The sequence below is a fragment of the Bubalus bubalis genome, chromosome 11 (genome assembly GCF_019923935.1).
Source record: "Bubalus bubalis isolate 160015118507 breed Murrah chromosome 11, NDDB_SH_1, whole genome shotgun sequence".
In the NCBI taxonomy this organism is placed as follows: Eukaryota; Metazoa; Chordata; class Mammalia; order Artiodactyla; family Bovidae; genus Bubalus; species Bubalus bubalis.
The window spans coordinates 97641899-97656463 of record NC_059167.1 but is presented as its reverse complement, the minus strand read 5'-3'; the positions used below and the strand labels follow the sequence as shown (position 1 = coordinate 97656463).

At 41.3% G+C, this 14565-nt stretch overlaps 1 protein-coding gene across 3 annotated transcripts in view; it reads right to left on the bottom strand.

Moving 5' to 3' along the window:
* SIMC1 (SUMO interacting motifs containing 1) overlaps nucleotides 1-14565 on the bottom strand; it is a 75819-nt gene that overhangs the window by 22662 nt on the left and 38592 nt on the right. For all 3 annotated transcript variants that reach the window (XM_044925488.1, XM_025296408.2, XM_006047274.3), the window contains exons 5-7: nucleotides 12075-12229; nucleotides 2233-2385; nucleotides 149-277 (exon numbers count right to left, since the gene is read on the bottom strand). In XM_044925488.1, coding sequence (XP_044781423.1) covers nucleotides 149-277; nucleotides 2233-2385; nucleotides 12075-12229 — 437 coding nt within the window. The remainder of the gene's footprint in view (nucleotides 1-148; nucleotides 278-2232; nucleotides 2386-12074; nucleotides 12230-14565) is intronic.

Here is a 14565-nt window from a genome sequence, read left to right as displayed (position 1 = left end):
AACAGTTGGTTGAGAAACTATTTCTTTCAAAGGTTAAAGAGACAGGAACTATTTCTCTACGTTTTTTCCTCCTAATTTAACTACTGTTTGGAATTTTCTTTTGAAATTATGTTCCCAGATCAAAAAATAAAACAAAGCTAAGACTTACCTCTGACTCCTCTCAGGAATGTCCAGCACAAACCCAAACATCATTTCAGCAATTTTATTGGAGCTGCACGTGGGGGTTCTGTCCACCTCTACAGCGATAGACAGCATCCTCTGGAGCTGGCATATAATCCTGAGTCCAGAACACAGAACATAAATGAGCGGGAGGGTCCCTGCTGGCTGGGATGAGGTGCCCGCCAGTGTACTAAAGGCTCTTGTAAAGCACACACTAGGTCAGGGAGAACTACTCAAGCATCAGCATGCTTTTATTAGCAATTTCACCTACCTGAATCCCTTTTGCCAGATCATACTATCAACCTCTCAGAACCTGGGGTTGCGCTGCAAAAGCAAGCTGCTTTTAAATTTGAAAATAGAAACATACAATCTTTTTAAAAATAGAGTTCTTGTTGCTTATCTAATTATTTAAAAAAAAAAATTTGGCCATGCCACAAGGCAAGTGGGATCTTAGTTTCCTAACCAGGGATCAAACCTCTAGAACCTTCCTCAATCTGCCCCTGCATTGGAAGCATGGTGTCCCAACCACTAGACTGCCAAGGAAGTCCCTAGGAACATATAATTTTAAGGATCTAGAGAACTTTAAGGATATCTAACCTAAAAATTCTATATTCTACAGATGAAGAAACAGCTCCAGAATGACTAACAATTATCTGAATTTCTTTGATAGGAGAAAATACAAATTTACTATGTAGTTTTCTCCTGTTACTGGTTCCTTTACAACAATCTTTACCTAAGTTCAGTGTCAGAATTTCAACTGGTGAAACGTGACCCTCTCTCCCATCAGACCTAACTGTGGGAGAGACCCAGGTTGATGGAAGCAATCTGAGCAGCCCCTCAGAAGGTGAGCCTCACCTGAAGCTGGCCTTTTCTAATGTGCGCCGTTATTTGTGAGGCAAAGAGGGGCTCTGTTTGCAGAAAATCTGCAGCCAGGGACACAATAGGTAGACCAGAGTCAGATCAGATTTTGGCTCTGCAATGACAAGCTATTCCATTTTTGACAAATTACTAAACTGCTCTGAGTCAAAACTCTCTCATCTCAAAAAAGGGGAAATAACACCACCTATTTCATAAAGTTGTGCTGAGTAACAGATCTGGCATATAGGCACTAGTTAATGGTAAAGAGCAGTGCCTATTGTTGTTAAGATTATGATAAATTGATTTTCAAGGACTCTAATTTTATTCTTCTAATATCTACTTATAATTACTATTATTATATTAGCTTTCTCTTAAGAAACAGTGTCTGCCTCTCTCTTGGTCTATATCCTGGGGTTCTGACATAATCTTATTTTCCTACTTTAGGACCTTCCCCACTCTGCCCAAGCAAACGCTTCATCGTTCCAAAACATACTCCCTTTAGATACACGATTGTCTCCTAGATTAGTTAAAATCCATAGTACTTATTTAAGAATCCGATCAGTGCAACTAAATTATAGCACTGTGAATTTAGGCACAAATGCTGTATTTGAAATATCAAGTTTAACTGGCTTTTTAAACATAACTGACATAATATAGCAGGTTACTTGTACAATAGCAGCTCCAGCCCATAACGTCCTGGCGTTTCCCCCAAATGCCAAGACCACTTGTAATTCTGTGGAAGAAGCGCCAGGACCTCCTTCCCGGGCAGGCTGAGGGGTGGGGCCTGGTCTGGCCTGAGCCACTGCTGTGGCCACCTGTCGGAGCCCGCAGGTTGAACTGCTGCTCTTCCAGCACTGGAGGACAGGGGCCCAGGCCCTTGAGGATTAGAGACTGCTACAATGCCCACTGCCCATGATCCTGTCTTGTCTCTGGGAATCTAGGAAGGGGACGGCACGGTTGTTCAGCTTTTGCTCCACTTCAGCTGGTGAATTCACTTAGTGAAGTCCTGTTCATCTAGGGGGAAAGCATCTGCTTTTGTTTTACCTCTGGAATTAGGAACTTAGCCTTTAGTCAAAATAAGGTAGTTTTTAGTAAGAATCAGCCTATGTTATAAGAGCTGTTAATTTTGGGGAAACTGCTCGTAGAGAGTGGGGCTAGTCTCCAACACAGTAAACCCCAGAGCTCTAGGAAAGATAACTTCTGTCCGCTCCTTACAGCTGATTGGCGTTCTTTGTCAGGTTAGGTTGGGAAGAAGGGTGGCTACTGCTGGTCTTCAAGATTCCTTTTCCTGGAGAGGTTTGATTCTCATTTGGGGGCTGGATTAATCTGTCTTCAGTTACTGCTCTGATCAACCACTTGATGACATCCCTGCAATGGAGAAAAAGATAAGAAAGAAAAAGTTTAAATTTCTGTCTTACTGTTAGGGTGCTCAGAACCGCAACTTTAACATGGACTCCTAGACACCTAGATTTCCCTAAAGGCAACAGAGAGGAGCCCTTAGGCTATTTTCAATATTTTACAAGTCTAATGGAAACTCTGCATTTAATTGCAGGAAGGTTACAAAAGATAAGTAAAATGTCAACATTTTTCTTTAAGTTAGAATTATTGAAAGGTACCTCAAGGTTAAAGAGTACTATCTGTGTCTTCCTGACCAGGAACATGCCTTGACAAGGCAGAAAGTTGGATTAGACAATCTTGTTGGCTTTCTATTATTAGGCTAATAAACAAAGTGTCAGACTTTACTTTTTTGGGCTCCAAAATCACTGCAGATGGTGACTGCAGCCATGAAATTAAAAGATGCTTACTCCTTGGAAGGAAAGTTATGACCAACCTAGATAGCATATTCAAAAGCAGAGACATTACTTTGCCAACAAAGGTCCGCTAGTCAAGGCTATGGTTTTTCCAGTGGTCATGTATGGATGTGAGAGTTGGACTGTGAAGAAAGCTGAGTGCTAAAGAATTGATGCTTTTAAACTGTGGTGTTGGAGAAGCCTCTTGAGAGTCCCTTGGACTACAAGGAGATCCAACCAGTCCATTCTAAAGGAGATCAGTCCTGGGTGTTCTTTGGAAGGAATGATGCTAAAGCTGAAACTCCAGTATTTTGGCCACCTCATGCGAAGAGTTGACTCATTGGAAAAGACTGATGCTGGGAGGGATTGGAGGCAGGAGGAAAAGGGGACGACAGAGGATGAGATGGCTGGATGGCATCACCGACTCAATGGACGTGAGTTTGAGTGAACTCCGGGAGTTGGTGATGGACATGGAGGCCTGGCGTGCTATGATTCATGGGGTCGCAAAGAGTCAGACACGACTGAGCGACTGAACTGAACTGAACCAAAGTTTAGAGTATGTTCAGTGCAGTCATACCTTATACAGGGTGTAGGCGCTCAGCATTTGTGAGATAAAAGCTTCTCATATAGGCCACGTCTAATTTTGTTGCCTTCTAAAATCTCACTAATAGTAAATAATGTTTTAAAAATCCACAAAGAAGGGAAAAAAAGGAAGGCAGATAATAATGGTAAAAATCTGGAAGCTGGAAGGAAAATGAGTATTTCACAAAACAGAATATTATATAGTAGTGGAAATGAATAAGCTACAGTAGATAGGTAACACTATGGACAAATTTTAGTATACTATAATATTAAGTGAAATAAAAGTACCAAATGATTACATACAGCATGATACTCTTATAAACAGCTAAAAGGAACTAGAATAAAAATATATACTTCATAGGAACACATATAGATGCAATAAATTACATTAAAAAAAAAGAAAAATAGTGAACAGTTGGGATGCCAATTACTTTGGATGCAAAAAAAAAGGTGTAAAAGTGGGTGATAGAGGATGGATGTGTGGTTAGCTGTAGGTAACTGTCAAGGTCCTAGCCTTTGATTGAAGGGGTGAGGTAAGAGATGCTGATTACAAAATTCAGAGTAACCAATTAGCTAAGTAAATCAGGCAAGTGTCATATTTAGATGATGTTTAATCTAACTCTATGCCTTTGGCAAAGGGATACATTTGAACTGACTTGGCAGAACTGAGGAAGCTGAGTCCTAAGCCACCAGTAGAGAAGAGTAATCCTATTTAATCCTATTTAAAAGGCAGTACAAGGTTTCCATGAAGTTAGGATAAAAGAGGGTAAATTTAAAAATAAATGGTTTATAATCTGTTTAAGAAACTTTTAGAGCCCTAGATCTTCTTTTCCAACCCTGAAGACTACAGGTTAACTCTGTGGAGAGATAAACAGGGTCTCTGGACTAGGATATCAGGCACAGCTGGGAAACAAAGGCATCAAAGCAGAAACAGGGGCGTTAAGTGGACCTGCGCGTGCTCAGTGCAGAGATCCTCGCCATCATCCCACACCTGTCTTTCAGAAGTGACAAGTCCTCACCTGTACTCAGAGCTTCCATCAGCTGTGAACACATCAGCTCTTTGCCCTTAAACAAGAATAGAGCACCAGATTTTTCCAAACATCTATGGACATATTCTAACAGAAGAGATTAAGGCAAAAAAACCCAAACCAACCCGTCTCTCTCCCCAAAACAGCAACTTGGAGAAAACAGACATTATACAGAAAAGTAACAAAAACAAAAGCTATCATTAGTAACATCAAAGATATGAAAAGACACAGATCCATGAAAGAAAAAGACAAGAACAGATACCTATTTATTAATTTTAAAAAGGAACATTTAAAGATAAAGTAAAAGAGCTCTTGGAAATTAAAAATATGGTAACAGCAATGAAAACTCTATTTTCCAGAAATGAAGGATATGAAATGGCCCACTGAATGTCCAGCATTAACAGATGAATATAGACCTAAAACAAGTATATTGGGAAAAAAGATTCTGCAAACATCCAGAGAAAAAAATCAAGGCACATACAAAGAATCAGTAATCAGAGTAGCCTATGGCTTCTTCACAGCCAGAAGCTAGAAGACAGTGGAAAATTTGGAAAATTTCCTTTAATACTCTGTAGAAAAGTTATTTGTAACCTAAATATCTATACTCACATGAATCAATGTGTGGAAGATAAAGATATTTTCAGACATACAAAAACTCAAATTTTACTTCCCACATACCTTTCTAAGAAGCTACTGGAGACTGATCCATCAAAACAAGGGAGTAAACCAAGAAAGAAAAGATATGAAACATATCCAACACTGGGAACAGGTGAAGGGAATTTCACATTTATGATAGAGACTTGGCAAAGAGGACAGCCAATCCAGGTTAAAGGAGATCAAAGTACTCTACCACAGACCTTAAAGAAGAATCTCGTAAGTGTGAACAAACATCTTGACAGGATATTTAAATCAAATGGCAGAGAATCTGTGGTTGACTTCTGATATGCAAAAGAATAGAAGGAAACTAAAAATGAGGCAATTATTAACTCTGAGGAAAACAAAAAGTTATGAGTGGAAGGAAAAGTAATCAAGTTTAGTACTGGGCTCAACTCTAACTAGCACACAGTTATAGTGATCAGAACATCAAATACTGATCTAAACAAAATTCTGATACAGCTATATTATGGTGTGGGGGCTGGGAAGTGTGTGTGTGTGCGTGTGTGTGTGTGCGTGTGTGTGTATGTGTGTGGAGGGAGAGAGTAAAAAGAGCTAACTCCTCAATTTCAGGTGGGGAGTCAATAGTCAATAATAGTCAATTATAGCTAACAGTGGACAGCAAGGAGATTCAACCAGTCCATCTAAAGGAGATCAGTCCTGAGGGTTCATTGGAAGGACTGATGCTGAAGCTGAAACTCCAATACTTTGGCCACCTGATGTGAAGAGCTGACTCATTTGAAAAGACCCTGATGCTGGGAATGATTGAGGGCAAGAGGAGAAGGGGACGACAGAGAATGAGATGGTTGGATGGTATCACCAACTCAATGGACACGAGTTTGAGTAAAGTCCGGGAGTTGGTGATGGACAGGGAGGCCTGGCGTGCTGCAGTCCATGGTGTTGCAAAGAGTCGGACACGACTGAGCGACTGTAGTGAACTGAACAATAAAACATCAGCAACACAGGCAAGTTACTCAGCCATGAAGAAGTTAAATCCAAGGAATCTCTTAAATGAAAGAGTTGAAAGCAGTTACCCCTGTGGGAAAATAAAATGTGGGTGGGGTCATCTGGCGACAACTATATTTCGTAAATAGTGTAGAACTAGATTACTCTTTGTATGCACAGTTAAAAAGAAAAGAAAATCCCTTAAGGGGCCACATGGAGACTGACTTCACCACCACTCTCTTTGAAAAGCTTATCTTTGAGGTATAACTCGTATAAAATAAATTGCACATTGCTTTTTGTTTAATGAGGTTTTTTTTTTTTTTTTTAAGACAGAAAACAGATATTTTATTTGCACCAAGCTGAGGATTACAACCCAGGAATAGCCTCTTCTCTGACAACTAAAGGTCAAAGCACAGTTATATCATTTCATGAGTTTTGATAAATATATGCACATATCCATGTACCACAACCTCAATCTAATAGACATCTCTTATTGAATCAAAGGGCTTCCCTGGTGGCTTATATGGTAAAGCATCTGCCTGCAATGCATGAGACCCGGGTTTGATCCCTGGGTCGAGAAGATTCCCTGGAGAAGGAAATGGCAACCCGTGCCAGTACTCTTGCCTGGGAATGCCATGGACCGAGGAGCCTGGTAGGCTACAGTCCATGGGGTCGCAAAGAATCGGACACGACTCAGTGACTTCAATTTAGTTTTAGTTTTTTATTGAATCAAATACAGCTGGTTTTCCCTCCAGCTGGAATTGACTTTTTTCATTAAGAAAGCACAAAATAGTGTATTTTATTGGCATTTAGAGGTCATAAATTCCCATCTTTAAACTCAAGAGTTTAGTGTCGGGTATACTGAGAGGCCCACACCCTGAAAGGTGGAAATGACAGTGAGCAACTTGTTAATGGATTGAGTTGGGTTCATGTCTCCCATCTCCCAATCCATCGCCTGCGCTCACAAAGCAGAATGGTTAGGAGAGCTGCTGTCACTACTTAAATTGTTGTTTTTCAATTTTACACCCAGTTACGCGATCCTGTGCTCTTGTAGTTTCTCTACTTACTGATTTTCTACCCCTATAATTAACACTTAAACTTTACATAAAATGCTACATCCACGGAAATGGATGGAAGCAGGCAAACCTAGGGAGAAAAAGCCGTTGTCATTGTTATTGCTCAGTCGCCCAGTTGTGCGACTCTTTGAGACCCCATGGACTGCAGCACGCCAGGCCTCCCTAGCCCTCATCATCTTCCAAAGTTTGCCAAAGTTCATGTCCACTGAATCGGTGACGCCATCCAGCCATCTCATCCTTTGACGCCCTCTTTTCCTTCTGCCCTCAATTTTCCCAGCTGACTGATACTCAAAAACATAATAAAATGTCCTTCTTTTTTAATTAAAGGAATTATAAGTCAATATCCCATATTGGCCTGTGAAAACTATTCTTAACAAATATGCAAGAACATATGAGAATGTATATGACTGACAAAAATCTCAGTGATGTTTTAAAAGAAGGAATGATGAAGAGAACGGTTTCCAAAAGAAGCAAAAGAAGGGGGTACTTCCAGGATGAAAATTCTAGTCTGAGATCCCTACCCTAGAAACCACATTTCCCCCTACTTTTATAAAGATATGGTAGTTTCCCACTCTGAAGCTTCCAGAAGCTTTAGCCCTGATTTTACAGAAAAAACATGTGTTGCTACCTTATTGTATCTTGTTCCATGTAACCTATTATCATAAAAGATTTCTCAAAAAGTTCAGTTCAGTTCAGTCGCTCAGTCGTGTCCGACCCTTTGCAACTCCATGAATCGCAGCACGCCAGGCCTCCCTATTCATCACCAACTCCAGGAGTTCACTCAAACTCATGTCCATCGAGTCAGTGATGCCATCCAGCCATCTCATCCTCGGTCGTTCCCTTCTCCTCCTACCCCCAATCCCTCCCAGGATCAGGGTCTTTTCCAATGCATCAACTCTTCGCATGAGGTGGCCAAAGTATTGGAGTTTCAGCTTTAGCATCAGTCCTTCCAAAGAACACCCAGGACTGATCTCCTTTAGAATGGACTGGTTGGATCTCCTTGCAGTCCAAGGGACTCTCAAGAGTCTTCTCCAACACCACAGTTTAAAAGCATCAATTCTTCAGCACTCAGCTTTCTTCACAGTCCAACTCTCACATCCATACATGACCACTGGAAACCTAAAAAAGATGTCCTTTTCATTATAGGGGACTGGGATGCAAAAGTAGGAAGTCAAGAAACACCTGGGGTAACAGGCAAATTTGGCCTTGGAATACAGAATGAAGCAGGGCAAAGGCTAATAGAGTTTTGCCAAGAGAACGCACTGGTCATGGCAAACACGCTCTTCCAATAACACAAGAGAAGACTCTACACATGGACATCACCAGATGGTCAACACCTAAATCAGACTGATTATATTCTTTGCACCCAAAGATGGAGAAGCTCTATACAGTCAGCAAAAACAAGACCGGGAGCTGACTGTGGCTCAGATCATGAACTCCTTATTGCCATATTCAGACTTAAACTGAAGAAACAGGGAAAACCACTAGACCATTCAGCTATGACCAAAATAAAATTCCTTATGATTATACAGTGGAAGTGAGAAATAGATTTAAGGGACTAGATCTGATAGATACAGTACCTGATGAACTATGGATGGAGGTTCGTGACATTGTAAAAGAGATAGGGATCAAGACCATCCCCATGGAAAAGAAATGCAAAAAAGCAAAACGGCTGTCTGCAGAGGCCTTACAAGTAGCTGTGAAAAGAAAAGAAGCAAAAAGCAAAGGAGAAAAGGAAAGATATAAGCATCTGAACGCAGAGTTCCAAAGAATAGCAAGGAAAGATAAGAAAGCCTTCCTCAGTGATCAATGCAAAGAAATAGAGGAAAACAACAGAATGGGAAAGACTAGAGATCTCTTCAAGAAAATCAGAGATACCAAGGGAACATTTCATGCAAAGATGGGCTCAATAAAGGACAGAAATGGTATAGATCTAACAGAAGCAGAAGGTATTAAGAAGAGGTGGCAAGAATACACAGAAGAATTGTACAAAAAAGATCTCCACAACCCAGATAATCACGATGGTGTGATCACTCACCTAGAGCCAGACACCCTGGAATGTGAAGTCAAGTGGGACTTAGAAAGCATCACTACGAACAAAGCTAGTGGAGGTGATGGAATTCCAGTTGAGCTATTTCAAATCCTGAAAGATGATGATGTGAAAGTGCTGCACTCAATATGCCAGCAAATTGGAAAACTCAGCAGTGGCCACAGGACTGGAAAAGGTCAGTTTTCATTCCAGTCCCAAAGAAAGGCAATGCCAAAGAATGCTCAAACTACCACACAATTGCACTCATCTCACATGCTAGTAAAGTAATGCTCAAAATTCTCCAAGCCAGGCTTCAGCAATACGTGAACCGTGAACTTCCAGATGTTCAAGCTGGTTTTAGCAAAGGCAGAGGAACCAGAGATCAAATTGCCAACATCCTCTGGATCATTGAAAAAGCAAGAGTTCCAGAAAAAATCTATTTCTGCTTTATTGACTATGCCAAAGCCTTTGACTGTGTGGATCACAATGAACTGTGGAAAATTCTTCAAGAAATGGGAATACCAGACCACCTGACCTGCCTCTTGAGAAATCTGTAAGCAGGTCAGTGCTGGGGTCCAGCCCCGGCTGATCCAGGGAGTTCGAAGCGGGGACGGCGTCGGCGAGGATCAGGATACAATAGCTTCAATTAGATATTAATTAGAGATGTAAAGAGTAATAGAATGAGGATAGCTCAGTAGGAAAATTCAGTGGAGAAAAGAGGCTGAGTAGCTTGGTTTACGCGGGAGACCAATAAAACTTCAAGACAAGAAGTTTGCACCACTTACGTACGCCGCAGGCGTCCTTCCGTTCTCCCGAAGGAGAGGAGACACTGAGGCCTCCCCGGTCAGATCTTAGAAGCCCAGGCATAATTAGCAAGCATGGCGGGTTCCACGCTCCAGATGGAGACTCAGCCAGAATTTGAGAGAGAGAGCGACATGGGGAGACCAAGTTTCAGTGAACAAGGCCCGCACTTTATTTTCCAAAGTAGTTTTTATACCTTAAGTTATGCATAGAGGATAATGGGGGAAGGGGTGGAGTCATGCAAGGACAGCAGTTCCTGGTCCTAATCGAAGCCAGGCTTTCAAACTTATCATATGCAAAAGTTCAGGTGATTTACATCATCTTCTGGCCAGGAGGCCTGTTAACATTTTAAGAAACTTATTTTTCTCTAAAGGTGATCATTCTAAAGTCAGGCACCAGCCTCCAAAAAGGCATTGGACAAAGCTGCATTCCTATAGGGCAAAGGTGAGGTGGGCTCAATCAAGAAAAGAATTAACTCAAGGGTCCAAGCTTACAAACATTGAGGCTACTACTTACATTTCTATACACCCATTATATCAATCAATACACTGCCAAGGACACAGTAGGTAAGGAGTATGGAGACTTAGCAGCAAACATTGGCCCAATAAGTGAAAAACCCTTCACCAATACAATTTCTAATCAATCTTTTAACTACTCAAAGGAATCTGTGTTTAGACAGTTTAGAACATCTCCTGCCTCTCACAGTTGGGAGGCTCTGAACAATCACATGTGGCCGGAAAAACCTATTCAGGCAGGCTAGAGGATTTCCAAAGGAGTTTGTAGGTTAAACACTGTCACACCCAGGAATTATTAACTGGAGCTGTAAGCTAACTCTTTTTTCAGAGAGAGGTAGTGGGGGACAGCCCCCGTAAAGTCAGAGGTGTAGGTGAGAGCACAAAGCAGAAAGTAGGCAGACTCTGGTTTGGGGGTAGATGCTCGAGAATTTCCAGGGGGACTCCTGAGGCTCGATCCCGCCTTTGCGTATGCCGAGCCTCCTTCCTCATGACCTTTGTCACAGGCGGAGTTCCTCACGCTGGCTCCCGGCAGTGATAGACTTCCAGTTGAGCTATTCAAGATCCTGAAAGATGATGCTGTGGAAAGTGCTGCACTCAATATGCAATTTGCAATATGCACTCAATATGTAATATGCTGGCTCCCGGCAGGTCAGGAAGCAACAGTTAGAACTGGACATGGAACAACAGACTGGTTCCAAATAGGAAACGGAGTACATCAAGGCTGTATATTGTCACCCTGCTTATTTAACTTATATGCAGAGTACATCATGAGAAATGCTGGACTGGAAGAAACACAAGCTGGAATCAAGATTGCTGGGAGAAATATCAATAACCTCAGATATGCAGATGACACCACCCTTATGGCAGAGTGAAGAGGAACTAAAAAGCCTCTTGATGAAAGTGAAAGAGGAGAGTAAAAAAGTTGGCTTAAAGCTCAACATTCAGAAAACTAAGATCATGGCATCTGGTCCCATCACTTCATGGGAAATAGATGGGGAAACAGTGGAAACAGTGGCAGATTTTATTTTTAAAAACATGTGTTTGCTACCTTATTGTGTCTTGTTCCATGTAACCTATTATCATAAAAGAGTTCTCAGAAAGTAGTAGTGACAAATGAGGTTTATCCTGGGTTACTTACGGGGGTGGAAATAAATTTAGGCTTATAGCAGCTGTGAAGTTTTACACAAGTTCATGTTTTCCACTCTATCTCCTGGGGCTGTCTGAACAATACTGAAATAGATTAAAGGAAGTCTGATGGTCTCAGGAGGAAAAACCACACAAGTTTTGGCACCTGACACAGAGTTGGTATTGAGGCTTTTTTTTCTAGGACTGTCTATATATCTGCCTGCAATGCAGCAGACCTGGGTTCGATCCCTGGGCCAGGAAGATCCCCTGGAGAAGGGAATGGCAACCCACTCTAGTATTCTTACCTGCAGAATCCCATGGACAGAGGAGCCTGGTGGGTTAGAGTCCATGGGGTTGCAAAGAGTCAGACATGACTGAGCGGCTAACACTTTCACTTTCATAGTAATAATAACTATCCCTGTTACATTATCTAGTTACTAGACAATCTCATCCACCTGTTGTGTTCTCCAGACTTGATGACTTGTCATCCCAGGCTTCAGATGGCTGGTTACCTGACATTGTGGGGTTGCTTGTCACAGGACAGCACAGTGCTTGCGATGGCTTGCTGCAGGTGCTGTCGCTGCTTCCTCAGGATCTGCTGGAAATCGTCTTCCAGGGTCTGTACTACATAACGCAGAAAGAAGACTCGCCCGGGCAGGTTTTGTCCCTTGGGGAGAAAAAAATGAGTAAATAAGTATTTGCTCTCAGTCTCCTGGCTGACACTGAGCACTGGGCTCTCATAAATACTAAGTCAAGGGAAGATGCATGAGTCAAAAAGTGTGTCCGTATCTAAAAGAGAGGCCTGTGGGAGAGAGCAAGCAGGCTAGGTCATTACAAAAGAGGGCAAACAAGGCAATCCTAGAGCTTGAAAAGTCAGTCTCTTTCTCTCACTGAACCTCAGTGATGAACCCCAGTCTCAGGATAGGCCCTAAGCTGTGTATATCTGAACAGAGAGACAGAAAAATGACTGCTAAGCTGCTAGGTCAAACCACCATGATCTTCATCCCACTGCCAAACTTCTAGTAACATGAGCTGATGTACAGTCTGTTGTTTAAGCAACTCTGAGCTGGGTTTTTTGTTACAGGTGAAATGATCCTAATTGCTGAAGCCCAGCTAATGCAGGTAAAGAGCATGGGCTTTGGCAATGCAGAGACCTTATTTATTTGTTTGTTTGAAACTCAGCCCCATTCGTTATTTAACTTACTGCTCTGTCTCAGTGTTCTCATGATTTACATGGTGATCACCCTAACCTTACCAAAGCCAGGCAGGCATTTGTTGGTTTCCTTTTACTGATAAAGAGAGACTTAATTCTGGCCTTGTTCTATTTGTTTTCTAAACGCCTTATAGTTTTTTGGTCCCTCATTTCCTACACATTGTCTTTTGCTTTTAGTTGATTTTTTTTTGTACTGAAATGCTTACATTCTTTTCTAATTTCCTTTTCTGTACATTCTATAGCTAGTGTCCTTGTGGTTACCATGGGGATTACATTTAACATTCTAAAATGATCATACTTTGAATTTATACTAGGTTCACTTCAATAACACACAAAAGCTCAGCTCTTTATGGCTCTGTTCCCACCTGTTTTAACTTAAGTCACAAAACTACACTGTGTGACCAAAAATAAACTAATAATTCTTTAAAAAATGTTGGTTTATTTATTTAGTTTTGGCTGCTCTGGGTCTTCACTGTTGTGCTCAGGCTTTCTCCAGTTGCTCTAAGTGGGGGCTACTCTCTAGTTTTGATGTGTGGGCTTCTCATTGTGGTGACGACTTTTCTCGTTGCAGAGCATGGTCTCCAGGATGCATGGGCTTCAGTAGTTATGGCTTGCAGGCTCTAGAGCATGGGCTCAGTAGTTGTGACACAAGTGCTTAGTTGCCCCATGGCATGTGGAATCTTCCCAGCCCAGGGATGGAACCTGTGTCCCCTTCATTGGCTGGAAGATTCTTAACCACTGGACCACCAGGGAGGTTCAGTTATTCTTTTCAATCTTTCAAATTATGTAGAAAACACAATGTGGAGTTACAAAGTTAAATAACACTAGCTTTTAGATTAATAATTTAAAAATGTATTAGTCACTTAATACATTATAGATAACCAATGTGGAGTTACAAATCACTGTCATAATAGTTTTTATAATTGCCCATGTCTTTATCTTTACTAACGTCTATTTCTTCATGTCTTCAAGTTACTGTCTAGTGTTTCATTTTACCCTGCAGGACTTCCTTCAGCGTTTCCTGCTGAGTAGGACTAGTGGGAATGAATTCCCTCAGCTTTTGTTTATCTGGGAGTTTCTTTACCTCTCCCTCATTTTTGAGGGACACTTTTGTTGGATACAGGAATCTTGGTTGAGTTTTATTCTTTAGCACTTCAAATGTATCACCCCACTACCTTCTGGCCTCATTTCTGATGAGAAATCTTATTGAGGATCTTGTATCGATGTGTCACTTCTCTCCTGCTGCTCATTCTCATTTCTTGAAGGCAAGTTTTGCCAGATATGGTATTCTTGGTTGACAGTTTTTTTCTTTTAGAACTTTGAATACATCATCCCATTACCTTCTGACCTACATGGCTTCACTGAGAATTTGCTGAGAGACTTATACAAACTCACTTATATGTGATAATTCACTTTTTCCTTGCTGCTTTTAAGTCTGACTTTGGACAGTTTATAACGTTTCTTGCTGTGAGTCTCCTTGGTTTATCCTCACTGGTGTTAACCTTCTTGAGTCTGTGTGTTTATTTCTCTCCTCAGAGTTGGGAGGTTCTTTGGTCATTGGGCTCTCTGCCCCCCTTTTCCTTCTCTGGAACTCCCATAATGTGGTCCGTTTAATGATGCACCATAGTCCTACAGGTGCTCATCAATTTTCTTCAGTTTTCTTTTTGATCCTCTGTCTCAATGATTTCAAAGACTTTTCTTCATGTTCACTGATAATGTTTTCCTCCTGCCTGATCAAGACTGTTGTTGAACTCCTCTAGAGAAATTTTCAATTCTGTTATTATACTTTT